The sequence below is a fragment of the Caenorhabditis remanei genome, chromosome IV (genome assembly GCF_010183535.1).
Source record: "Caenorhabditis remanei strain PX506 chromosome IV, whole genome shotgun sequence".
Classification (NCBI taxonomy): domain Eukaryota; kingdom Metazoa; phylum Nematoda; class Chromadorea; order Rhabditida; family Rhabditidae; genus Caenorhabditis; species Caenorhabditis remanei.
The window spans coordinates 22,418,145-22,446,007 of record NC_071331.1 but is presented as its reverse complement, the minus strand read 5'-3'; the positions used below and the strand labels follow the sequence as shown (position 1 = coordinate 22,446,007).

The 27,863-nt window shown below is 38.6% G+C and overlaps 5 protein-coding genes and 1 pseudogene across 6 annotated transcripts; 3 read left to right on the top strand and 3 right to left on the bottom strand.

Moving 5' to 3' along the window:
- Nucleotides 1–187: 187 nt before the first annotated feature.
- Nucleotides 188–4,495, bottom strand: GCK72_015767 (uncharacterized protein; the record flags this gene model as incomplete). Its single annotated transcript, XM_053731119.1, has 9 exons — nucleotides 188–367; nucleotides 822–927; nucleotides 979–1,142; nucleotides 1,710–1,880; nucleotides 1,927–2,093; nucleotides 2,433–2,652; nucleotides 2,695–3,034; nucleotides 4,063–4,212; nucleotides 4,257–4,495. 9 exons carry the CDS (start codon nucleotides 4,493–4,495, stop codon nucleotides 188–190), a joined length of 1,737 nt encoding a protein of 578 aa, XP_053585891.1.
- A 750-nt stretch (nucleotides 4,496–5,245) lies between these two features.
- On the bottom strand, nucleotides 5,246–6,940 carry GCK72_015766 (uncharacterized protein; the record flags this gene model as incomplete). Its single annotated transcript, XM_053731118.1, has 4 exons — nucleotides 5,246–5,264; nucleotides 5,310–5,512; nucleotides 6,634–6,779; nucleotides 6,826–6,940. 4 exons carry the CDS (start codon nucleotides 6,938–6,940, stop codon nucleotides 5,246–5,248), a joined length of 483 nt encoding a protein of 160 aa, XP_053585890.1.
- Nucleotides 6,941–8,309: 1,369 nt separating this feature from the next.
- Nucleotides 8,310–8,917, top strand: GCK72_015765 (uncharacterized protein; the record flags this gene model as incomplete). The annotated part of the gene is made up of 4 exons (XM_053731117.1): nucleotides 8,310–8,415; nucleotides 8,458–8,597; nucleotides 8,643–8,848; nucleotides 8,902–8,917. The coding sequence occupies 4 exons, from the start codon at nucleotides 8,310–8,312 to the stop codon at nucleotides 8,915–8,917; spliced, it is 468 nt and encodes a 155-aa protein (XP_053585889.1).
- Nucleotides 8,918–11,556: 2,639 nt separating this feature from the next.
- GCK72_015764 lies at nucleotides 11,557–14,932 on the bottom strand (annotated as a pseudogene). The gene is made up of 5 exons: nucleotides 14,821–14,932; nucleotides 14,633–14,772; nucleotides 13,567–13,700; nucleotides 11,654–11,730; nucleotides 11,557–11,609 (listed from the first exon to the last, which is right to left on the bottom strand). Coding segments are annotated over exons 1-5 (516 nt in total).
- A 739-nt stretch (nucleotides 14,933–15,671) lies between these two features.
- GCK72_015763 (uncharacterized protein) lies at nucleotides 15,672–16,281 on the top strand (the record flags this gene model as incomplete). The annotated part of the gene is made up of 4 exons (XM_053731116.1): nucleotides 15,672–15,780; nucleotides 15,829–15,965; nucleotides 16,009–16,217; nucleotides 16,263–16,281. The coding sequence occupies 4 exons, from the start codon at nucleotides 15,672–15,674 to the stop codon at nucleotides 16,279–16,281; spliced, it is 474 nt and encodes a 157-aa protein (XP_053585888.1).
- A 10,939-nt stretch (nucleotides 16,282–27,220) lies between these two features.
- On the top strand, nucleotides 27,221–27,637 carry GCK72_015762 (uncharacterized protein; the record flags this gene model as incomplete). Its single annotated transcript, XM_053731115.1, has 1 exon — nucleotides 27,221–27,637. The coding sequence occupies one exon, from the start codon at nucleotides 27,221–27,223 to the stop codon at nucleotides 27,635–27,637; it is 417 nt and encodes a 138-aa protein (XP_053585887.1).
- Between the last annotated feature and the right edge of the window lie 226 nt (nucleotides 27,638–27,863).

Genomic DNA, 27,863 nt, shown 5'->3' with positions numbered 1-27,863 from the left:
AATTCTGTGCATTTTGTCGTCGGGGTGTTCGGTGTTTGCACACAATCGGCGCTACAGTAACCCAAAAAACACAAAATGAGAGATAGAGACGCAGAAAAATGGGGATATGGGTAGTTTTTGATGGGGAATTCGAAAATCTGTAGATTTTGACCATTAAAAATATGTAAAACTTGTTTTATTCAATAAATTAAATCACAAAAGAATAAAAATAATCCAAAAAATTCGTAACAACTCCTAGATCCTTACAATTACAAAACGTGATAAAGTGTTTTTTGGCTGTGCACTCTGCAGTTCCCCCATATCGATCCATTCTGACCACTTTTGCGACGGTAGCAGTATGTATCTTCTGGTTGTACGTTATCATTGTCTGGAAATGGACTGCACTCGGTTCATGGGTTTTCACTTCGATTTCATACGTATTCCATGGGGTACTGTAGTCGTATTCGATGAGGGAGGGGACCTGGAAAAGGGTGTATCTCAAAACTGTGAAGAGCTATTAAAAAATTGTCAACTACAAAAATTTAGCCCTTGAAATTCTATACATTTTTGTAGTTGACCATTTTTTGATATCTCCCCTCCCTGCGGAGCTGCCGACGTTTGAAGTTAAGGAGAGACGCAGACAATTAGACACTCTCGTTTCTCTGCGTCTCTTCTCGTCTTCAAACGGCTGTAACTCTGCGGGGAAGAGAGATATCAAAAAATGGTCAACTAGGAAAATATGTAAAATTTCAAGGACTACAATTTTGCAGTTGACCATTTTTCGATAACTTCCCAAATTTTTGAAATATTGGCGGTTTTTAAGAAATACGGGGCAGTCTTACCTCTTTCAACTCATACTTCCGGCAGATGGATGTGAAATTCAATTTGTCTAATTCCATGTGTACATGATCCAGAACTTTCTGGCCGAGACGCATTTTAAGGTCTTGGCTGAAAATAATTAGTTTAATTTCATTAATTTCGTTTTCTCCGCTTTCTTACTCCTTAACTTTCGTCTTCTTAACCTGACAAATACAGTATTGATTGGGAATTGGAAGTGTACCACAAGTTCTCGGGGATTCCGGTTGTTTCCGTAGCAAAGAGTGTCCTTTTTCATTGGGAATCGTTAGGGGATTACGGTCAGTGAAGGAGGTTCCAGGTTGGTACTGAAAATAAAGACCGAATTTCTGAAATTTTTCAAAATCCCGCGACAAATTCGGATTCCCCATCAAAAACTACCCCTACTCCCTTTTTTCTGCGTCTCTATCTCTCATTTTGTGTTTTTTGGGTTACTGTAGCGCCGATTGTGTGCAAACACCGAACACCCCCGACGACAAAATGCACAGAATTCGAAAATTGAGTGAAAACCGTCTGGATAGGAGTAAAACGGGGTGGGGAATTCAAATTTGGCAAGGAAATTAGGTGTGGAATACGTTTTGCAACAGAAAATGAGGTTTTGAAACAAGTAACGCATTGTATCTCACTGTCTTCTGGTTTTTCAGACAAGTAACTGATATATTCAGAATCAGCGTGAAATTTGCTATAAGCTGGTATAATTTAACATGAATATTTAGTTAGGAGCACGTTTTTATGCAGAAAATGAGATTTTGAATCAAGAAATTTGTCAAAAACCATCCAAACTTCTCAGAATTCAAAAAGGAAGGCTAGAAAATGATATATTTAGAATCAGCGTGAAATTTCCTATAAATTGGTATACATTTCATGAGCCTTACCGTAAGAATATCCAAAAGTGTTGCCCTCGTATCGAAATGAGTCTGTAATTGGTTGGAATTCAGTCTCATCACTTCCAACATTCCATTCCTCTCATCTTGAAACTTTTTCGGCACCGAAATCCCAAGAAATGGATTATTCCTCTCAAACGATCCGATTTCCGATGTAATGTGCTGAATCAATAGGATTACTGTAGCTGTTACTGTAGTACACACTTACATCACCCACTCGGATTCCATGATCTCCACTTATAAATATAAAAGAATCGTCTAGAATTTCACGATTTCTTTTGAAAAACTGCGTCAAGTAGTTATCGAATCTCACGGGACCATCCGGGTACTCATGGGCGAGGTCTATGAGCCAAGAGAATGTGAATAATGGGCGGTCTGAAACAATTTTCAGATGGAGGATTTTGGATTGGGAGACTTCGAGACGTGTAGTCCTCTCGGATAAAAAAGATCCTGAGAAAATCTCGATTTTTAGCGATGCAGCTTCAAAAATATGTCCGAAATGGAACCGCCCGTATCAAAGCCGGCACAAATTAGAACCTTAGACCTACATTTGACAGTTCTGATCTGGGCTGTTCTATTTTGGGCGATTTTCGGGCCCACCGCCGCCTAAAATCGCTGTAAACGCCACAATTCCCGCTCCCGTGACTAGGGCTACACGACATTTTTAATGTAACCAATTGAAGAGAATTTTTCCAATATTCCTATTATTCTTACCTCTATAAGCATTCATTGCCTGCTCCCAATACTCCATTGCAGCTTCATGAATCTCCCGACAAAGGTGTCCTTCCAAATGTTGTCTAGTGATATCCATTCCGACTCTCTCGAATACAGATGTAAATGGGCGGAACATGTGATCTACCGGTTTATCCAAGAAACCTTTGCAAAATGGGTAAGAATCCATTAGTAAATTGATGGAATCCTCGGTTAGAAGGGTCTGAAACTTTACTAGAGAACTTAATTAATTAATTGCACTTACCGTATACCCGTGATCCTTGAACTGCTTGAATAAATGTGTCTCATTATCAATATACCTATGACACTTGTCGACTGCATTCCAATCTGCGTCTATCCTCTCTCCACTCACTTTTTGTCCCGATTCAACTGATTTCCCGAACCAAAGGGAGACTCCATTCGGATGACTGTTCTCACCCACTCTATTCACATATGGGAATTGGATTCCGTTGAATTCTGACTGGAAATATTTCAGAAACTTTGGTAGCGATCGTTTTGCCATTCCAGTGCTCAGCGAGTCGATCATAAGGAAGAACACGTTTGGATGAGGAGATTTATGGAGAGGTAGTGGAGGGGTAGGAGGTCTGCAAAGTAAAAATTGTTTTTATAAAATTATAGCCCCTAAAATTCTCCACATTTTTGCAGTTGACAATTTTTTAATAGCTATTCAGGACGCTGAGATACAACGCTTTGAAACTGAAAATTCATCTTTTTAGCTTCAAAACGCTATAACTTTCCAAAATCGCGTTTAAAAACGCTTAACTATTATACTAAAATATGGAAAATTAAATTTTCTACCTTTTCCCATTTTAAAATTCTCAAAAATCTTTATTCCTCTCTGAGAAAACTTGATAATAGCATCCTTATGTGAGAGAGGGAGAGACGCAGAGTGCTCTCGTTTCTCTGCGTCTCTTCTCACCTTTAAGCGTCTGTAACTCAGCGGGCGGATATCAAAAAATGGTCATCTACAAAAATAATCTACAAAAAATTCTCTACAATTTACAACAATTTTTGAAATTTAAAATATCCTACTTCTTGGCAGAAATCTACGCGTTACAAAAACTTGAAATTGGTGCATTTTGTCGTGGTGAACATTCGAATTTTTTAATTTTTGCTAATTTTGAGTACTTCATCTTATTTTTATGCAAAAATGTGAGAAAATCAGTAAAAAATCTACAAGTTTCCAAATTTTCCGTAGTTTTACCTTCTCGAACTTTTAAACGCTCATATTTCTAAAGTGGGCGGAGCTAGAAAAAAGTTGTCTACTATGAAAATTGTCTACATGAAATTTGCTACATTTTCGTAGTTATCATCTTTTTGATAACTCCGCCCACTTTCCAGATAAATGCGTTCCAAGTATTGAGAGACACAGAGAAACGAGAGTGTCTAACTGTCTGGGTCTCTCTTGCCTAATTTAAAGTATCCTATCTTAAAAGTGGGCGGACCTATCAAAAAGTTGTCAACTACAAAAATGTGCAGAATTTCACGTAGATTATTTTTGTAGTTAACAATTTTTTGGTAGCTCCGCCCATTTTTCCGTTACGGGCGTTTTAAGCTTGAGAAAGAGAGACGCAGAGAAACAAGAGTGTCTAACAGTCTGCGTCTATCTCACTTTGGTGTAATTTGTGTATGAATGTATCCATAGACTTCATCTCCTCCACTCTCCCAACAAACTGTTTCCAGGAATTCACAATCCACGTATCCAGGTGTCATCCACTTGCCGAATCTCACTTCTCCACTCGCACGGACTCCCTCGATGCATCTGGAACATGTTGCAAACGCGCTCTGCTGAGAAATTGCTCTCACCTCGCCAAACACAACTCCGCCTCCTCGTTGACAACGCGCCACGTGGAATTGACCAGTTGTGTCCATGGCTTGAAGCTCTTATCACAATTGTTCGTCGGAAATTTGGCAGTCAACACTTTCTTGATATCCGGATGCCAGATATCATATTCAGGGAAGAAACACATATTCTGGGAGTTGCCAATGGAGTCCACGTGGAGGAATGAGGAGGCTGTGGAAAAGAAATTGTCAATAGAGCGCATATTAATACCTGAAACTGGAAAAAAAACTCACTGAAATTAGTGTCATCCGTTTTTTGGAGTTTCACATGAAATTGTTGGTTTTGTTGGTATAGTTTTTTAAGAATGATTAGATTAACAGCAATGAAAATACAGAGGAGTAGACTGGAATTTCTTCTGCTGAAATTTCTTATTGAGTTTTTTAAGCACAGGAAACTTACCTTTTCATGGCTAGAAATCAGAAAACAATGTTATTTTGTAAAAAAAATTATTTTCCTCTCTCTTTGTTGTGAAACGTAGTTAATCCACGATGCAACATTAAAAAGTTAGCGGTTCACCAGGGCGGAGAAAGAAGCGCCCCGGTCAAGATTTTTTTTTCGAGATTTGATGAAAAACTGAACTTTAGGTTTCAAGGCCCAAAAATTCACGAAAATCACAAAAATCTATACTAAAAACCTAAAAATCACTCAAAACTCCGCATGCCCCCAGTGAAGGTAGACAACACCACTACTGCAAAACCGACCAGGGTTCGATCCCCACCCGGGTCAAAAGTTTTTTGTTTCTTTTTATTTTTGATGATATATGAATATCTAAATGTCCGGACTTCATATATAGTTTCAAAACATCACAAAACAGTTTGGATTGTTTCTGTTCTTTTGATATTTTGATATTTGTTATCTCCCCCACACGTGATCCGTTGGAAGACGTAATCGATATTAGAAAAAGTATAAACTTTATTAACAAAGAACATTTATTCAGTTTTCAAAAAAATACTTATTTTGATAGAGGAGTGCTGTAAACCAATATTTGATTGTCAGCCTTTCGATATATTTCTTACCAATAAAATTCATCAATTTTTGACTTTTTCCCGTCCAGTTCTCCGTCGGCTCCAATAATGTATTCTCCCGTAGAGTTTCTATAGCTAATTCCATGCGGGTATTTGGTGAAATACCACTCGCTATTCTCACAAACCATTCCAAAAAATTCAAATATGTTCACAATCAAATCGATTGGTGCCTCGATATTCGAAGCCCTGGCGAGCTATAAATCTTTACTATTAACAAACACCAGATTCTGTATGTTTGTCTGTGGTTCGCCGATCCTACCGCCCTTCCTACTGGACCGATTTTCTTCAAATTTGGACCAAAAGATCAGAAATTTTCACCACTCGATGCCCGTCTTTTTCTTTTTTCAAAATTCTTAAAATGACGTCTTCTGAGACAGAAACACTGATAAAGCATTGGGGAATCGACAGCGGAAAAAGGGGGGGGGGGGAGACGGTCGGCAAAGCGTCGCCTTTTCTTTCCTCGCCCGGCCGCCGTTTCTCCTGGCCGCATGGATCAAGTGGGTGCGTCGCCGCGTCCGATCTGGCGAGTTAAGCAACGTTGACTACAGTTAGTTGGTTCGAACCCATGTCAGAACGTGAAAGATTTTTTGATTTCATCGGATTCAGAAAAAATGGAGGATTCCAAACGTGTCGTCCGTTTCCGGATTGGTCCACGTCATAAAAAGTTATAGGCCGTTTTCTAAAAAGTGACGACGTGAAAGATTTTTTGATTTCATCGGATTCAGAAAAAATAGAGGATTCCAAACGTGTCGTCCGTTTCCGGATTAGTACACGTCATAAAAAGTTATAGGCCGTTTTCTAAAAAGTGACGACGTGAAAGATTTTTTGATTTCATCGGATTCAGAAAAAAAAGAGGACTCCAATCACGATTTTCTGTAACACCTAGAAGGGTGGTGTTGAGAAGGAGGTTTAGTCGCCGTTAGGCGACGTGAACCGACTGGTATAATTGGTTAATCATATGTAATAAAACAACACGCAGCGTGCGGCCCAGGGCTCCAAAATCCGGGTAACAATTCCGTAAATGTGAAAACAGATTTACCTGTTTTGGGTGTTACTTGATCCTGGTAAACCTGGATTTTCCTAACCGGAGCCAGCGTTGCGAAATTCCGGGCCGGGCCGACAGAAATATTTTCCTCAGCCCGGCCCGGCCCGGCTCCTGTAGAAATTTGAATTTTTTTGCAAAAAAGTCGAATTTTCGACTATGCTTTGGAATATCGACAAAAACTGAAGTGTACCAGATATTTGGAGAACTTTTTGATCATTTTTTAATGAAATTTTCGAACCCTGCCCGGAGCCGCACTCTGATAACACGTACTGCGTAATCAAAAGCATTATCAGGTAGAGGGATTTCTGAATCGTTGAAATGAAACATCACTAAAGTCCAATGATAGGGGATACTAGTCATACAAGTGATGTTATAGACACAACCCGCTTCTTTCGTATACAAAACGCTGCTTTTATCTGAAACAAATATCTTCAATAACTGACGAAACTTGTTCATTTTTACCACCAACAAGAGAATCATATTTGTCGAAAAGATCCGGGCATTCGCAGTCTTCACACCCGTATTCATCTTGACAGATAGTCACAGTAACCAATAGAAAGAATAGAAGGTAGTTCATATTGGTATGGAATGATGATACTGATGACTTTGGATCCCCTTTTATTCCCTTATGTTAATGAACTGACATGGCATAAATACCATATCAAATGAGAGAGGGAGATAGCAAACATCAGAAAATCACATGAAAACGGTTCGAATTGTTCTTGTTCTTTTGACTTTTTGATTTGCCCGGTTCTAGTCCTTTTTCCATGCATGCTGAACTGCTCAAAACTCTCCGCCTCACAAGGGAAATATTTGGAAACGCGGCTTTCAAACTATCTACATAGGTACTATTGACCACCGGGAGTCCATCTCTAAAATCGAAACCTGCTAAATGTCTCTGCGAGCCGAGTTATGAGCTCTCAACCTATTCATATGGATAAGCTTTCTTATATGTAATTTCAAATCGGCAAATGGTATACACAAAATGTTTTCATTTTTGCAACGTATGAGCACAGGTAAACCGCTGGGGAACACAAATAGAACCGCTTATATGCGGCCGATGTGAAATTCAATGTGAAAAAGCTTATCCAAATGAAAAGTTTGAGGGCTCATATCTCGGCTCGCACAGAGATTTAGCAGGTTTTGACTGCAGAAATGGACTCCCCGAAGTCAAAAGTATCTATTATAGTTTGAAAGCCAAAGACTTGCCTTTTTTTCAGTCAATCGCGGAGAGACAGGACTGCAAGGAACTCACCACACAGCTTCAACCACGACATCAAGAGAGCAGAAACAAACAACTTATAAGACAACGGATTGCGTCCTGAAGAAATCAAGAAGAGAGGATGGTGAACTGGTGGGAAACGAAATTACTCCTACTTTACAAATTCATTTCTGGCGCATCTCACTTTCCCTTCCTTAATACCTTTGTCATACTGTCAAATCCTCCAAGAAGACCCATATCTTTTCCTTATACTATTCCGTATTAGAATGCCATTACCAACAATGTAAATTCCTTTCTTTCCCCCTCACATTTTATTGTTTTAATCAATTCATCACCTCACCCGGTTCCAATCTTTTCTTGCTTCTTTCTAGTTGTAACTACCATCTATTCTTTCTATTGTTTTCTTGTGAGTCGTTTGTTTTTGCTCTCCAGAAGTCGTGGTTCCAGTGTAGCCGTGGTTGAAGTTGTGGTGAGTTTCTTGCAATTCTGAAACGTTTTCGCAATTGACAAAAAACTGCTAAGGCGGAGAGTTTTGAGCAGTTCAGCATGATTGAAAATATGACTAGAACCGGGCAAATCAAAAAATTTAAAGAACAAGAACAATTCGAACCGTTTCGATTTGATTTTTTGATGTCATTTGATATGGTAATGAAGTCATGTCAGTTCATTAACATAAGGGAATAAAAGGGGCTTCCAAAGGTATCACTATCATCATACATCCAATATGAACTACCTTCTATTCTTTCTACTGATTTCTGTAGCTATCCTATCTCAAGGTTGCATAGAAGTCTGTGAATGTCCGGATCTCCTCGATAGACTTTTTTGGCCAGGTACAGAAAATCAATAGTCAATTATTAAAACATTTATTTCAGCTAAAAACGAGACTTTGCATACTGAAGGAGCGGGATGTGTCAGAAATATCACCTGTAAGACATCATATGCTTCGACCATCGTAGCTTTTAATTTCACCGACTCTGAAATCCCTCGTCCTGTTGATTCGAACTATGCCGCAGTAAGTGTTATCTTGTTACATATACTCCACCAATTATATATATAGGGTGCCATATCTTTGAATCCCGAGGTACAAACAGGACCGAATATCAATATATTTCAATTTTTTGGAATGGTTTGTGAGAATAATGAATGGTATATCACCAAATACCCGCATGGAGTTACCTTTAAAACTTCTACGGAAGAGGAATTAGTAATTGGAGCCAACGGAGAACTAGACGGGAAAAAGTCAAAAATTAATTTATTTACTTGGTAAGAATTACATCAAAAGATTGACAATCAAATATTGTTTTATTGATTTACAGCGAACCTCCATCATAATAAGGATTTTGCTGAAAACTGAATAAATGTTCTGTGTTAATAAAGTTTATACTTCTCGTGTTCTTTTTTTGGTTACATTTTTCTACGAGATACTGAAGATTTTAAGGAAATTTACCATTACTCAAGTTATTTCTGCTCAGACCGAAAACATGTCCAATACCAAATGGAGTGACTATTTTGGTCCACATCAAGCGAAAACTAACTTACAAGGGAAGTCTATGGAGAAGCCACTTTCAAACTATCTATAAATTTGGTTATGGGTACTTTCGACTACGGGGATTCCATTTCTGCTATCAAAATCTGCTAAATATCTCTGCGAGCAGAGTTATGAGCTTTCAAACTTTTCATATGGTTGAGTCTGTTCACAAGGAATTCCAAATGGGCAGTATATGTACAGTAGCGAGCATAAGTGAGTACCCCTAGGTACTTTCATGTGTAACTCAGCTGAATCATGTCCGTTTTGCCTAAACTTTTTTTTGAAAGGAAGCCAAAATATTCAGCAATACGAATATATGTTTTTTGAAAAACTTCCATCACTGATTTTTTCGATAATCGATTTTTCCTGATCTTGATTTGAAAATCCGAAAAAAAACTTTTTATTTTTCTCTTGGAGTTATTGAGTTTTTGATGTCAAAATGATGAAACATGTTCAAATAAACAAAAAATTATGTTGAATTGGCTTCTCAACTCCTGAGCATCGTGCTAGAGCTCCAGAAGTCAAAAGTAGTGCATTCGAAAAAATCTTTATAACTCCTCAAAAAAGGCTTCAAATTAGCCGAAACATGCACCAAAAGACGTGTCTTGAGTTTTTCTACAAACCAACATCAAAAAAATACAGTTTAAGAAAAAATAATTTTTTTAATTTTTTCACTAAAATTTTTTTTTAATTCCTATTTTTTTCTCAATTTCTGGTATTTCCTGGATGAAAAACAAACATAACTTTCAAATACTGCATGCAAGATGCTTTATCACACATAATAAAACACATTTATGTGTTCCTTGTTCGTGTTGTAGTCACAAAATACCAGAAATTGAGAAAAAATAGGAATTAAAAAAAATTTTAGTGAAAAAATTAGAAAAATTATTTTTTCTTAAACTGTATTTTTTTGATGTTGGTTTGTAGAAAAACATAAGACACGTCTTTTGGTGCATGTTTCGGCTAATTTGAAGCCTTTTTTGAGGAGTTATAAAGATTTTTTCGAATGCACTACTTTTGACTTCTGGAGCTCTAGCACGATGCTCAGGAGTTGAGAAGCCAATTCAACATAATTTTTTGTTTATTTGAACATGTTTCATCATTTTGACATCAAAAACTCAATAACTCCAAGAGAAAAATAAAACGTTTTTTTTCGGATTTTCAAATCAAGATCAGGAAAAATCGATTATCGAAAAAATCAGTGATGGAAGTTTTTCAAAAAACATATATTCGTATTGCTGAATATTTTGGCTTCCTTTCAAAAAAAAGTTTAGGCAAAACGGACATGATTCAGCTGAGTTACACATGAAAGTACCTAGGGGTACTCACTTATGCTCGCTACTGTATACGCCACCGCGCGATTCCATTTGTGTTCCTTAGCGGTTTCACTTGTCGCAAAAAAGAGAATATCTAGCGTATTCTACTTGTCGATTTGAAATACCATATAAAAAAGCTTAGCTACTTGAAAAGTTTGAGAGCTCATAACTCGGCTCGCAGAGATATTTAGCAGGTTTTGACTGCAGAAATGGACTCCCCGTAGTTGAAAGTACCTATAACCAAATTTATAGGTACTTTGAAAGTGGAGTGTCCAAAGACTTCCCTTGTTAGACTTATTTCTCGACTTGACTTGAAGCTTCGAGCCCCAGCGGTAGTGAACTAAAAAAATAAGATGAGAATATGCGATTTGACAACTTTGACAGCTCATATTTCAAAAGAATTCTATTGTCAGCCCCTAAATCTGCGTCGACTGATAAAAAAACAAATTTTGAATTTGAATAGCGCGGTCCCCTTTTTAGGAAAATTGAGTTTCCCAGGATTCCAAAATTTCGGATCGGGTCCGATGTAATCGCTATGAAAACATGAGAAGTATAAACTTTATTAACAAAGAACATTCATTCAGTTTTCAGCAAAACACTTATTATGATGAAGGTTCGCTGTAAAACAATATTTGATTTAAAAATCTTTCGATATAAGAACCCTCCAATTTGAAAATTTTCAATTCTCGAGGCAAATATCAAAAAAGTCGCTAAATTCTGTTTTTTTTCAACAGTTTTGCCTCAAGTCTAAAATTTTTAACTGATTTCTGACAAGTCGTACAAAATTTTGGCTATTAAGATAAAACCAAGATTCAATGTCTGATACCAGTTTGAAGAACATAATATTTAAAATTTTTTCTGCGAGTGCTTTTATTACACAGTTTAGATATGAAAAAATTTATTTAGGTTAATTAATGAAATAATCAACAAAAAAGTAGACAAGATCAAATCCAAGGGACAGATTTCAACTCAGTTGAACTCTGCCCATCCATGGGGACACGCGAAAACTGAGATTTTACATTTTCGGTAGTCCTTTCACATGGGAGGATAGATTTCAACTTTGTTGAATTCTGTCTTTCCAACAAAATAGGAAAGGTCACGCGAGTAAGATAATTTTGTAACTAGGATTATTCACTCGGTTGAACTTCGTCTAGCACATCCAGAATTGCAGCAATCATGTCTGGAAAAATCATAGTTCTTCTCGAGACCAGGCTCTTTTCTTACCTTTTCTTACCATGACATCCCACGCTTCTCTCAAAAATGCCCATTGGCTCATCACATCAACATGTACTTGTGATAATCTGTAAAAACTAGTTTTTCAGGGAATAAGGAAACTTACCGGGTTTGTAGAATGCAATGTATCTGTATCCTCTTGGAAAAAAAATCTGATAGCAACCAAAAACTACAAATTATTTTCTTTTCCTTGAAAATGAATTTTACGTTACGTTGGCAATATTTAAACATTTTCCACGGGTTTCTCACGTGGCTTTTTGAAAGTACAGTACGAATCCGGAAAATATTTTGCCAACGTAACGTAAAATTCATTTTCAAGGAAAAGAAAATAATTTGTAGTTTTTGGTTGCTATCAGATTTTTTTTCCAAGAGGATACAGATACATTGCATTCTACAAACCCGGTAAGTTTCCTTATTCCCTGAAAAACTAGTTTTTACAGATTATCACAAGTACATGTTGATGTGATGAGCCAATGGGCATTTTTGAGAGAAGCGTGGGATGTCATGGTAAGAAAAGGTAAGAAAAGAGCCTGGTCTCGAGAAGAACTATGATTTTTCCAGACATGATTGCTGCAATTCTGGATGTGCTAGACGAAGTTCAACCGAGAGAATAATCCTAGTTACAAAATTATCTTACTCGCGTGACCTTTCCTATTTTGTTGGAAAGACAGAATTCAACAAAGTTGAAATCTATCCTCCCATGTGAAAGGACTACCGAAAATGTAAAATCTCAGTTTTCGCGTGTCCCCATGGATGGGCAGAGTTCAACTGAGTTGAAATCTGTCCCTTGGATTTGATCTTGTCTACTTTTTTGTTGATTATTTCATTAATTAACCTAAATAAATTTTTTCATATCTAAACTGTGAGATAACTAAAGCATTCAATAAAAGCTGTAACTTTATAATATTTTGAAAAACAAACCCTTAATAGGCAGAAACTATTTTGAACCAAATTTTCTGTATATCTGAGCATTTTGAGACAAAAAATAGCGTCTTTCTCACATTGCCCAAAAATCTGAAAAAGTACAGAATTCAGCGACTTTTTTGATATTTGCCTCGAGAATTGAAAATTTTCAAATTGGAGGGTTCTTATATTATTCTTACCAAACAAAAAAATTAATTTTTGACTTTTTCCCGTCTAGTTCTCCGTTGGCTCCAATTACTAATTCCTCTTCCGTAGAATTTTTATAGGAAACTCCATGCGGGTATTTGGTGATATACCATTCATTATTCTCATAAATCATTCCAAAATATTGAAATATATCGATATTGGGTCCTGTTTGTACCTCGGCAGATGAAGAAATGGCAGCCTACAGTGCGCGTCATAAATATGTGCCACCCCCCAAAAATGGGTGTTCCGTAAAAACGATAAACTTTCGGAAAAAATGATTGTTATAATCGAATTCAGCATGCAAAAAAACCTATATTCAGAAGTTTTTACGAAAATCTGCCGAAAAATAAGGCCATGCCACCAAAAAACCGAAAAAACGACCGCGTCATAAATATGTGCCACCTCCCAAAAATTGAAAATTTGTTCAACTTTTTGGATTTTTTTCGAAGTTTTCTAAATTTTTTTGTTATTAAATTGATTGTTTACTTCAAATCAATTAACATTACAATGTTTTTCATTTGAAATTCATTTATTCACAAATTTTTTTTATGCGATAGTAGCCAAATTGTCGTATTTTTAGGGTTTTTGAGATAAGAAAGTGCAAAATCTCAAAATAATCAATCTATCAGGGTCTGAAAATATTGATATAGAGTGTCACTAACTGTATGACAAGAACAAGTAAGATTACAGACTCCTAACCCGTTTGTTCAGGCATGTTGAATGTCTCATGCTATACCTTCTGGATACCCAAATGAGATTGGGAAGTCAAACTGTCATCCTGGATGAGTTAGTACCAGATTTTCGGAGCGTTCACACTTTTGCATGTTATTTCTAGATAAGTTACAGACAATTGAATGACATTCGACTGATTCTTGACTCTGTCGAGGATCCTGAGTAGCTTATGAATCCCAGTAAGTAGAGTACAAGGCTAGAGACTTTGAGATTTTGAAGTTTAGGACACAAAATGACTTCCTGCTCAGAATTCTGGCAACCGAGGGTATAAGTATTGTTAAAAGTTGCCAAATATATATTTTCGTCGACAAATATGTACAAAATAAAATACTCCCGACAGCAGATGTCAAAATACATGGTTTCTCACAGTTCCTGGGATTCAGGAGCTACTCAGGATCCTCGACAGAGTCAAGAATCAGTCGAATGTCATTCAATTGTCTGTAACTTATCTAGAAATAACATGCAAAAGTGTGAACGCTCCGAAAATCTGGTACTAACTCATCCAGGATGACAGTTTGACTTCCCAATCTCATTTGGGTATCCAGAAGGTATAGCATGAGACATTCAACATGCCTGAACGAACGGGTTAGGAGTCTGTAATCTTACTTGTTCTTGTCATACAGTTAGTGACACTCTATATCAATATTTTCAGACCCTGATAGATTGATTATTTTGAGATTTTGCACTTTCTTATCTCAAAAACCCTAAAAATACGACAATTTGGCTACTATCGCATAAAAAAAATTTGTGAATAAATGAATTTCAAATGAAAAACATTGTAATGTTAATTGATTTGAAGTAAACAATCAATTTAATAACAAAAAAATTTAGAAAACTTCGAAAAAAATCCAAAAAGTTGAACAAATTTTCAATTTTTGGGAGGTGGCACATATTTATGACGCGGTCGTTTTTTCGATTTTTTTGTGGCGTGGCCTTATTTTTCGGCAGATATTCGTAAAAACTTCTGAATATAGGTTTTTTTGTATGCTGAATTCGATTATAACAATCATTTTTTCCGAAAGTTTATCGTTTTTACGGAACACCCATTTTTGGGGGGTGGCACATATTTATGACGCGCACTGTATATATAATTGGGGGAGTATACATATGTAACAAGATAACACTTACTGCTTCATAGTAGGACTTATCAGGACGAGGAATTTCAGAGTCGGTGAAATAAAAAGCCACGAATGTCGAGCCATATGATGATTCACAGGTAATGTTTCTGACACATCCCGCTTCTTCAGTATACAAAACTTCGCTTCTATCTGAAACAAATGTTTTAATAACTGACGGAACTTATCTTTTTTTAGTACCAGGCCAAAAAAGTTTATCGAGAAGATCTGGGCATTCACAGTCATCTTCACAACCGTATTCATCTTGACAGATCGTTACAGTAACCAATAGAAAGAAGAGAAGATAGTTCATATTGGTATGGAATGATGATACTGATGACTTTGGATCCCCTTTTATTCCCTTATGTTAATGAACTCACATGATATAATTACCATATCACATGAAAGGGAGATAGCAAACATCAGAAAATCAAAAGAACGAAATCTCTATTAAGATCGGACATCCGGATATCTATATATCTTCAAAAATCAAAAGAACAAAAAACTTTTGACCCTGGTCGGTTTTATGCAGTGGTAGTGGTTTCTACCCTCACTTGGGATATGCGGGTTTTAGAGGATCTTTTGAGTTCATAGGCTAGATATTTCTGGTTTTCGTGGTTTTTTGGGTCTAGAAACCTACATTCGTGCTTGAAAATGTCTTTTTTTTTCATCAAATTTGCAAAAAAGTTAAAATCTTCTTCTTGCTTTTGCTTTTATCATAAAACAGTTTCTCTTGCAAACAGTCTAATTGAAAAGAACAGTGGAAAAATGAAAATGAAAGAAGATATTAATGTGAAAACTAAAGTTTTTTTTTACAATGTTAGAATTTAAAAGTTTTGTTTGAAATACTTGAAATCCGGGGCCGATCAGAAATTTAGCGTTTTTTTCAAATCATAAAATCAAAAGAACAAGAACAATTCGAACCGTTTTCATGTGATTTTCTGATGTATGCTATCTCCCTTTCATGTGATATGGTAATTATTCCATGTCAGTTCATTAACATAAGGGAATAAAAGGGGATCCAAAGTCATCAGTATCATCATACATCCAATATGAACTACCTTCTATTCTTTCTATTGGTTACTGTGACTATCTGTCAAGATGAATACGGTTGTGAAGACTGCGAATGCCCGGATCTTCTCGATAAACTTTTTTATCCTTGTACTCAAAATAAGTAAGTTTATTCAGTTATTAAAACATTTATTTCAGTTAGAAGCGAAGTTTTGTATACTGAAGAAGCGGGATGTGTCAGAAATCTCACCTGTAAAACTGATGTCTCGACCTTCGTGAGATTTAATTTCACCGACTCCGAAATCCCTCGTCCTGATGATTCTTACTATGACGCAGTAAGTGTTATCTTGTTACATATACTCCACCAATTATGTTCAGTATGCCTTAACTTCCGAGAGTCCCGAGGTACCAACAGGACCGAATATCAATATATTCCAATTTTTTGGAATGATTTGTGAGAATAATGAATGGTATATCACCAAGTACCCGAGCGGAATTTTTTATGGAACCTTTAGTGGAGAGGAATCAGTAATTGGAGCCAACGGAGAACTTGACGGGAAAAAGGCGAAAATTTTTGGAATTCATTGGTAAGAATGATATGAAAAGATTGACAATCAAATATTGTTTTCCAGCGAACCTCCATCACAATAAGGATTTGGTTGAAAACTTAATGAATGCTTTTTGTTAATAAAGTTTATACTTTTCATGTTCTTATATCGATTACGTCTTCCAACGGATCACGTTACAACTAGAAAGGAGCAAGAAAAGATTGGAACCGGGGAGATACCGTATTTCCCGAGTAATGGGGCATTTGGAAATTATCCGGTGGTTACGGATTCAGCGGCCTTTTTGACGAACAGAACGAGATTTGATACTCGAAAACACCAATTTATTCTTATCCAAGAATAAACAGTAAAAGAACAAGAGAATAATCGTAAATCAGCACAGAAAACAAACAAAAACGGGGAGAAATTACCTTAGAAAAGTAAAAACTAAAAAGAACTGTTAATCTTGCGTGGAGATGGGCTTAGCCACGTGGCGGGATAGCGGAGCGTCGTTGCGAGTCTGTGCGTGTACCGTAAGAATGGGGTGTTGGATTCGGCGAGAATGCCCACCGGCAACTTCCCCCTCCTCTTAAATACCGGACCCCTGACCGGTGACAGCAACGGCACACTACAACTCGGCTTACATTCGACTCACTAGTCCTCATCCACCGCAGTCACTCACCCTACTCCTTAACATATAACACTACCAAATAATAATTAATTTGTCCTAGTGACCTCAGAAAAGAAAGAAAAACTACTTGTCCTAGTGACCTCAGAAAAGAAAACAACCTACTTGTCCTAGTGACTTCAAGGTCTCATTAAAACCGGTAATACTCAAACAATTATAAAAACAATTTACACAATTATTCGGCTCCTTCGCCTCGACTGCTACTGTCCCCTTGGTTTCTTCGCTCTCGGCTCACTCGTCACCTCCTCCTTCAGACGATCCACCACTGGGTGACTTGGAACAGCCAGCTCCAGGTATTCGACTATCTTCTCCAGCGATCCAGACCTCCACTCCGCCAATATCAATGGAGTCTTTTTCGTTCCAACTGGCTTCAATGGATCCACTATTTCCACGTTCAACGCCGTTTTCCGAGTTTTCTTCCACTGGGCCGTGACTCCTTCAACCTCATCGAATGCACACTCCATTTTGGCCGGAACGACCACCACCTCCTGAACTTCCTTGGCAATCTCCTCCACTAGGTGCATCAGTCCTTCCAATTCTTGCTCCTTTCTTGTCCACTCCACCAAAATCACTGCCTTCTCCACCTGATCCCAGTCGAACTTTTGCTTCCATGTAGAGATCGTTGCCGATCGGACTTCAAAAACGGCTCTACTCTTCACATTCATTCTTTGTCCAATCAGGATAAACTTTTCCTTGATTGTTGCTTTCTTCGGCTGATTTTTCTGTAGCACCTCCCTTTTCAAGCTGTCAGCGGCCTCTTTCCACTCGACTTCGAACTCCTCCACCGCTCCCGTCATGATCTTCTGCGCCCACGTTGGACAGATTTCCGCGAATCTTCGGAGCGCCTCGAGTCTTTCAGACTTCCCGAGTTTCTTCTGGAATTCTTCATCGTAGACCATCAGATTCACATCTTCCGGCGTTATCTTCTCATTTTTAGCCAACATCTTCAGTGCCAAGCTTTTGGGGTCATACGATCTATTCCCGTATCCATCAACGAAATGAGCGTTTCCTCTCTTGCAGCCGCACTCTTCTCCATCCGCTTTCCTGTAAAATTTCACATTATCCAATGTCAAATTCTCTTTTTCTCCTTCACATAGTTTCCTTTGTTCTACTACATTTACCACTGCCTTCTTTTTTCTGCCACGCTGCCCCCTTCTCGCGCTAGTCTCACACTTCATATCCACTACTTCTTTTGGAACCTTCCGGAGTTGCTCCCAAGGGATCCATAACTTCTCTTCTCCTCCCATGAACTGTACGCTTGCCGAGTTTTCCGTAGTTTCTACCACCCTGTACGGCCCTTTCCATTCATTCACCAGCTTCGCATTTCTCGCTCCCAACTTTTCCGCAGGAATCTTCACCATTACTCTATCTCCTACTACTGGATACTTCCTCCCAGCCACATTATGCTTCTCATCAAAGCTCTCTTTCATACTTTCTCGCTCCTTCTTCATATGCTCCCTTGCTGCCTCCTGAGCCAAATGCATCTGTTCAGCGTGGCGTAACTTATACTCGTCTACGTCCACCTGATACTTCCCCACCAACTCCTCCTGATCAACCTTCAGCGGTATTCTCGGATCTCTTCCATACATCAGAAAATGTGGACTCTCCCCAGTCGTCTCATGCTTACACGCATTGTATGCGAACACTGCGTACTGCAGTTTCTCATCCCACTCCGTCGGAATCAACGTAATCTTCTTCAGCACTGTCTGAATTGTTCTGTTGAATCGTTCCACTCCTCCGTTCATCCTCGAGTGATACCCTTTAGTTTTAATCAACTTGATTTTCGACATCGTCGCAATCTTCTCAAAGGTAGCGTTTGCAAACTCTAACCCCTGATCCGTCAATATTGCCTTCGGAATTCTCCCTTCTTTCAACATCCAACTCTCCAAAAACGCTTTAGCCACCGTCTCAGCCGACTTATTCGGAATCGCCACCACCCCCGCGTACTTGCTGAACAGATCCACAATCGACAACACGTATCGATTTCCACTGGAACTCAACCCGAAATCCAACAAATCCAACGCCACGATCTCCAACGGCTCACTTGCTTCAATCGGTGTCAACGGAGATGTCAATATCCGTTTGGCATTCCCGCACAGACACTGTTGACACTCTTTCGACCATTTTCCAATCCATGCCCTCATTCCTGGCCACCAAAACTTCTTCCCCAACATCGCGTCTACTTTCTCCGGATTCCAATGCCCTCCGAATGTACCTCCATGTGCCTCCAGAAACAATTCTTTCCGCTTTTCCGCCGGCACCACCCTCAACGCAGCTCCATACTTAGTCACAAACATCAATTCTCCTCCCATCATCATAAATTCCCTCATGTCTTTTTCTCCACATCCTGGAACTTCCACTTTTCCCTCTTGGTTCCCATTTTCCAATTTCTCTACGATCTTCTTCCAGCTTTCTTCTTTCATTAACATCCAACTCTCCAAAAACGCTTTAGCCACCGTCTCAGCCGACTTATTCGGAATCGCCACCACCCCCGCGTACTTGCTGAACAGATCCACAATCGACAACACGTATCGATTTCCACTGGAACTCAACCCGAAATCCAACAAATCCAACGCCACGATCTCCAACGGCTCACTTGCTTCAATCGGTGTCAACGGAGATGTCAATATCCGTTTGGCATTCCCGCACAGACACTGTTGACACTCTTTCGACCATTTTCCAATCCATGCCCTCATTCCTGGCCACCAAAACTTCTTCCCCAACATCGCGTCTACTTTCTCCGGATTCCAATGCCCTCCGAATGTACCTCCATGTGCCTCCAGAAACAATTCTTTCCGCTTTTCCGCCGGCACCACCCTCAACGCAGCTCCATACTTAGTCACAAACATCAATTCTCCTCCCATCATCATAAATTCCCTCATGTCTTTTTCTCCACATCCTGGAACTTCCACTTTTCCCTCTTGGTTCCCATTTTCCAATTTCTCTACGATCTTCTTCCAGCTTTCTTCTTTCATTAACATCCAACTCTCCAAAAACGCTTTAGCCACCGTCTCAGCCGACTTATTCGGAATCGCCACCACCCCCGCGTACTTGCTGAACAGATCCACAATCGACAACACGTATCGATTTCCACTGGAACTCAACCCGAAATCCAACAAATCCAACGCCACGATCTCCAACGGCTCACTTGCTTCAATCGGTGTCAACGGAGATGTCAATATCCGTTTGGCTGAAGCAAGTGAGCCGTTGGAGATCGTGGCGTTGGATTTGTTGGATTTCGGGTTGAGTTCCAGTGGAAATCGATACGTGTTGTCGATTGTGGATCTGTTCAGCAAGTACGCGGGGGTGGTGGCGATTCCGAATAAGTCGGCTGAGACGGTGGCTAAAGCGTTTTTGGAGAGTTGGATGTTGAAAGAAGGGAGAATTCCGAAGGCAATATTGACGGATCAGGGGTTAGAGTTTGCAAACGCTACCTTTGAGAAGATTGCGACGATGTCGAAAATCAAGTTGATTAAAACTAAAGGGTATCACTCGAGGATGAACGGAGGAGTGGAACGATTCAACAGAACAATTCAGACAGTGCTGAAGAAGATTACGTTGATTCCGACGGAGTGGGATGAGAAACTGCAGTACGCAGTGTTTGCATACAATGCGTGTCTCTAGAGCCAGTTGGCCCGAGACTGCTGTTGCCACCACGCTCTCTGCCTTCCCCTTGAAGGGGGGGGCGGAGCCGCGGTTGGTGGCATTATTCCTGGCCCAGACTGATGTTGGCCTTTCACAGTGTAAACAATATATAAATATCAACTAATTTTCATTAAACAAAAGGATAAGAGATTATTGAAACAAAACAAAATAACTGGGAGAAGACGTGAGTGTGATGAACATCAGCATGATTCCGGCCACGATATCCCTGAAATTAATTTTTGTAGTTATTGTAGTTTTTCATTTTTGTATGAAGTTATACAATATATAGAGAACGGTGTAATCATCTCTTTTTGGGCTAAAAATGGTCAATTTTGAGTAAAAAAAACACTTTCTCTGGAATTTTCTGAATAAAATTCACAAATCGTCAATTTTGAGCAAAAAAAAGTTTTTAAACAAAATTCATGAGTTTTAAGTAAAAAACGATCAATTTCCGTTGGAACTTCAGAGAAAAAGATAATTTTTGGGCTGAAAAATACAATTTAAAGCAAAAAAAAAGCGTTTAAAAAACACGTTTTCACTCCTACAGCTAGAATGTATGGTTTTTTTAAAAAACTATCATTTTTACCAATTTTTTCTTTTAAACGAACATTTGAATTTTTTTGAATTTTTTCCCAAAAAAGTCGAATTTTTTACTATACTTGAGAATTCAATCAAACGATAGTTATGCATCAAAAAATTGAAATTTTTAATGTAAAATTTCAAAAAAAATTCAAAAAAAATTTGGTAAAAAATAGGTACCTATTTTTGAAGCCGGGCCTTTGGGCCGGACCTTTGCGCCGGGCCGGGCCGTAAATTTGCAAGTATGAGCAAGTAGATTTTTAATGGATCTTATAGATCAAAAGTAGAGCTTTATTTTTGTAGTCACATTTTGTTAAGATTGCATAGGAACCCAGGGACGAGCGGCAATGCTGCCGTATTGCCGGAATCGCAGACTTTTTAAAATGCATTGCCGTTGCCGGGTTGCCGACTTTTTGTTTTATGCAGTTTTCTTTTTTAAATCTGTTCAATTTTCAAACTGAATTCGACAAAAGTAATACAAAAGTCGATATTTCTTGCTTTTCTAAAAAAAATTTTGAAAATTTTTCGATAAAATGGGAAAATACTCGCATTTATTCAAAGCAACTATCACTGGCGTTTTTTCTCCCGACTTAGGAAAAACCCTTATTAATACATGTTGCCGAAAATTGTTGAAAATTGCCGATTTTTGAAACCGGCAACTGCCGGATTGCCGGGTTGCCGCTCGTCCCTGATAGAAACATCGGTTCTGAATTCTGCTACCCGGGAAATCTAGTAATGATTTTTTCTGGCTATAAAACAAACCCACATTTCAAAATCGCATTAAAAATGCTTTATTGCACATAATAAAGCCAAGAAATGGAGCTCTAAATTTTCGAGCAGCTCATTTTATACGTACAACAAAACACATCCGCTGGTTGTATCATTTGCACATTACATATTTTGGAAAATGTTTAAAAGAATTAAATAACATTTTATTTTTCAAAGTTTATTGGAGAATAAAAATATTTATTCAATATTTATACTGCACTCTTTGGAGATTTACAAGGAGTTCATAAAATTCTAACAATGAAAGCTGACAAGGAGACCTACTCGGCTACTTCCCGCAACAGTTACGCAGCATTCACAGCTTTTGCAACAGTTACGCAGCATTCACAGCTTTTGCAACAGTTACGCGACAAGATAGCAACAGTTCCACAGCAATTAGGAAAAATCAGAACATATGCAACAGTTACACAGCTTTCACGTCACTGCGACTGATGGTTCCCTTGTTTTTGGGGTATGCACCAGTTGTGCAACAATCTCACAACAGTCGCGCAGCAACTGTATATTCGCTCCAATGCAAATTGGACCTTGGCTGCATTTTTCCATTTTTTCCAATGATTCTTTATTGTCTATTTGACAAGTTTTATCATTTTTCCGACTTATTTTTACTCTATTTTTTGAAAATATTATTTTTCAGAAGAAGAATGTGTCTGGATGGCAGAAACGAGTCAGAGAGAGCAGCTGATCGACATAATTCGCCTATTCGATAATAAACTTGGACTTTTGATGCGTTTTCAGCAAGAGATGATCTAAAAATGTGAGTTGTTTCCCAACCGAATTTCATTGAAATATTCTTTTTCAGTTCTAGAGTCGATGAGCTTGGGGCACCGGACGTCTACAGATATTAGGAACTTGGAAACTTCACCGAGTGCCGGTCAACATGGAATTTCAATGACGTTTCTAAGTTTTTTGTTTCTGCTTTTTTTTTAAATTTTATAATCTTAAAATAAATATTAATAGTTATTTCTGTTATTCTGTTCACAAATTAACTATACTGATTAGAAACGAGAAGTAATGAGAGCATGCAGCACGCCGGCAGCACTGATGCAACAACTGTGCAGCATTCATGCAACACTTGCGCGCCTCTGACGCAGCAGGAGTAAACTCTACGAATAACTGCTGCGTTAGTGCTGCGCAACTGTAGCGGAAAGTAGCCGAGTATATATCAATGAACAATTGTGAGCATGCGTTTTTTTTTCAAAAAATTCAGAAATTTTCACAAAGCTATATAATTGAAAGATTTGCAGAGGTTAAAGGGGACGTACATACACTTTGAGAATTGGTTAACAGTCGAGAATTATAAAATTGAATTTGACGTTCAGATAACTCTTCTTCTCCACGATTCCTTTTAATGATCCCCAACGCCAAGTCTTGCTCCGCGTTGGTATCCATTGGGTAGTGGTGGGTGAATTTGAACCTAAAATTTTACATGTCAGTACTGACGGGGGTAATTAAATAACACATACGTCATCCAGTTCTTTGCGGGACGATAATTGAACAGGTTATTTGCCGAAATTGATATAAAGGCATTGTCCGAGGGGAATGATTTTCTGAAATTAGAATAAATAAGTTCAAATTGGTCAGCAAACGGAATACTACTGACAACAACTGAAACTCTTTAGGGGACTACAGTAGACTCCCCTTTTACACAGCAATTTCCAGCAATAATATTGGAAACGACTTTATCTTCTGGTCCACCCTCTTATTCTTCATCATCTTCATCGGAAACACTGACATCTTCCTTTTCTCTGACCCTTTGAACCAGTTCCACTCTTTTTCGTCGCCCTTATTCCAGAGCCCCTATTCCTTTGTTTGCCGTATGCAGTTGAGAATACCTAAAGTGAAATACAATGCAATAAACTATTAAATAATTCTTCCTCACGTAATCTTCATCGTTCTGGTCTTATTCTTCTTCCTCATCATCAGATGACAGTACTTCGTCTATTTTGCTTCTTCCACTTTTCTCTTCAGGTTTCGGAAATCGGCATGCTCTTGGAAAACGCTGTTCCTCGAGAAGTGCTTTGCCTTCCTCCGAGCTTGCAATGCCATAAGATGTGGTCGTTTTTCCAAACATGCCGTTTCTTTTCCATTCCTAAACCGTCCAGAAATTCGGCATCTTCTCCGTGACACGGTTTCTCGCGTTTTTCCCCTTATGCAAACGTGGATTCGGAGCCGATGAATTGGGTTGTGTCATGCTACCTGGAAAAGCATTATTCAAATCAATTTCAAATTTTCAAAAAAAAAAAAGGTAACGTGATAAATGCAGAGGCGATATGAGATTTTCATGAGTCTGAAAGTCGGTAACCGTAAAATATGTATTTGCAGACAAATGTACAATTGATAATCAGATAAACTGGTCAGAATTCTAAGAGGGGGTGCACAGATCTACAGTCAACTCACGTTTCACACAGCAATCTCCAGTTGGTGGGGAGAGATCGATAATAATGAGAGAGGGAAGGGTATTAGAATTTTATAAGAATCAAAAGAGGGACCTGCCATTCAGTAGGCAGTCAGAAAGGCAGAATGAGAATAGATGGTCGATGATTCAAAGAACAAATGTAAGGACAGATGACACGCAAGGATTCTAAGAGCGCTCACCACAGGGTCCTGGTAAGAGATGTATGATAAAAGAATCTCCACAGCCGAAATGACCTCTTGTTCCGAGGGATACGTTTTCCAGAAGAGACGGCAGACATGCAGACACTTTTATTGGTGGGAGAGAGCGAAGGTCATCTGCACATCAGGTGACTTTTTTTCGGAAAATAATGATAGATTAGGAATCAGAGAGTCGAGAGCTTTCAGGAAAGTACACACAAGTTTGGGTCTCACCACGAACACTACAGTAACCCATTTTTCTTAAAATCTGTCATAATTCGGTCGGATTTGGTTCAAATTGATTGCAATTGTGATTTTCTGATTCAGCTCGTCGAGACGGTTCAGAAAAGTATAATCATGCGTAGGTTTGGAGCGATTTGGGTCTCGACGCGATTTACAACGGGTTACTGTAGTTTTCGTGTAATAACTGTCTTGGCATGGATTCTGCTCTCTGAAAATTCTCTAAAATGTCAATAAATCCGTTATTTTGAAAAACAAAGATAACACTTCCTTATTCGAAACATTTTGTACATTCCAATTGGAAAATCGGTGTCTACTGGATAACGAATAGTCCAATTTGTACAAAAACTATAATTTCGTGTGCTCATTTTCTCACAAGGGAAATACTCGAAGTGTCCTCCTTCAAACGACTCAAGAATTTGGTCCCTGATACTTTCGAGTCTGTAGATTCCAAATCTGAAATCAAATTCTGCTAAATGTCTCTGTGAACCGAGTTATGACCCGTCAAACTTTTCCTATGGTTAAGTACTTCCCTTGTTAGCAATAAAGGCAAATCCTCGCTGTGTCGATCCGCGTTTCCAATATTTGATATCACATTTAGGTAGATTCAAGAGGAAAACTAAAATTGAGTTCAAAAAACTTTATTAAGATCTGATATGCTTAACAAACAACATTACATTATAAATAGTTAACGAAAATGGAAAACTGAAATTATGAATTTTAAGAAACACCAAACATTTTTCCTGGTTCTCAGGTTCCATAACAACTTTTTCATCGCACAACGCCTTTACCTCCTTTCCTAAAACAGTTGTTGGCCGCGGAGACTCCATTTTGGGGTGGATGGTATTCAACTTTTCTCCAGGTGGCCCTTTTTCGAAGTTTTCTCTGAAATTGGTCAGATAATGGAAAGTGAATTTGAGGTGTGGGTAACTTACTTTGCGATAAATGCTTTCTTTTCAATTGGAGCCATTATTGGTATCCGTCAATCGCGGGAATACCTGGTGCTCGAAAGGTAACTTTATTCTTATACAGCCTGAACTATTGATATTTATACAGGACAACAAGGAAACCGTCTACCACAGTTCCCGGTGACCATGTCAGAGGTTATACACAAAAGTCAGGGAATGACGTTCGATGGAGTGGTGGACACTCAACACTTTCTTCCCGTGTTGCTCTGACTTCTGACGGTGCAGGTTGGGAGTGTCTGAGCCAGTAAGTGCTCCAGAAACTCTTGTGCTTTTTGAGAGCTCTCCTCCAATTGTCCACTGGCTCCCGGTGCTTTAGCAACTTGTGAATTTGGAATCCACTCAACACTTTCTTGTTGCTCTCACTTCCAAATGCTCCAGAAACTCCTTGTGCTCTCCGAGTGCTCTCCTGGTTGGCCAACTCTGCAGAGCTGGAGAAGCAGATCACGGATCGTCGACGTGGAGAACGTGCAATGTAGTGCGTGTCGACTGTCAATTGCTGAATTGGAGAGAGTGCAAGTCTGAAAACTTGTAACCTTAAAACATGTATTTGCAGACAAATTTACAATTGATAAACAGATAAATTGGTCAGAATTCTAGGAGGGGGTGCACAGATCTACAGTCAACTCACGTTTCACACAGCAATCTCCAGTTGGTGGGGAGAGATCGATAATAATGAGAGAGGGAAGGGTATTAGAATTTTATAAGAATCAGAAGGTAGGGTAGACCAGCCATTCAGTAGGCAATCGAAAAGGCAGAATAAGAATAGATGGTCGACGATTCGAAGGGTACAGTAAGACAGATGGTGTACGCAGACATTCTGAGAGCGCGCGAACCTCCTGGCGCAAGGATTCTGAGAGCGCGCACCATCTCGTTCCCCACCGTTTCCCAGAAGGCGCGCGCTCTCAATGTGACTGCGTACACCACCTGTCATCCTGTGTCCTTCGAATCCATCGACCATCGATTCTCATTCTGCCTTCTCGACTGCCTACTGAATGGCTGGTCTCCCTTTGATTCTTTTAAAATTCTAATACCCCTATTCCCCTCTATTATTATTGATTTCCTCTCAACAATTGGAGATTTCTGTGTAAAAGGTGAGTTAACTGTATCATATTTCACTGAAAATCTATCTGATTTTTGATAATTTAAGCTTAAAAACCTGACTAGGACTCAAATAGGTATAGATTTTCGAAAAAATTTTCTAAAATCGGATTTTTACAAATCGTCCAGTATCTCAGTCAGTTTTAATCGTATAGTAGTGAAAGTTATACATTTAAAATCAGTGTGACTTGCGGATTCAGAAAAGTATAATCATCGCTATTTTTATGACAAATTTGATGGAGGAGGAACCGAAATTATTCGATTTGGCTTGATGTTGGCATTCGTATACAATTCTGTTTCATGACTTTATTCGAAAAATCAGTGTGAATGAATAACTGAGCCGTCATGATTGAAATTACACATTTGATGCACATGTATATAGGCACCGCTCCCCTATCTTGAAATTATATCACTTTTTTCAGAACAATTCCCTCATCATCATCGAAAAAATGAGCCAAATTCAACACGATAAGGCACTGCTCGGAAAACTGTGCCCAAAAATCAGAAAGCAAACACCTATTGCTAAAGGAGCGGTCAAGGACCTAATCATCTTCCACACTCACCAAAAAATCTCTCATGGAATGGGAAACACGATATTCCGGAAAATTGTGAACAATAATCATCTTATTCGATTCAGTCCGGATGAGCTGACAAGACATTATGAAGAGATCATCGCGAATTTGGAGGAGTTGCAACGGATGCGGACTCCATGGCCATTCTACTTGGACACTGAAGGAGGATACGAAACGCTCCAAAATGGGACAAATGTCGCATTAATCAGCATCTTCAATGCGCGCGATCATGAAGCCCTCGAGCTATTCGAGGCCTTCGAATTGGACGACTTCACAGGAGGAATCTTTAAATAAAAAAATGTTCAGAATTTGTTCCTTTTTTTTAAATAATAAAATATTATTTTTTAAACCTGTCTTGTTCACACTGTTTTTAACAAAAGGTCTGATACCTTCTTGATATATTTTTTCTGCGTAAATTTTTATTTCCAACGAAAAATACGAAAAATGTGGGCCGGGAAATAGTGCCAAAAAACGCAAAAATGGCCAAAAAAGTCATTCTAGCCCGGACCGCGGCACGTTA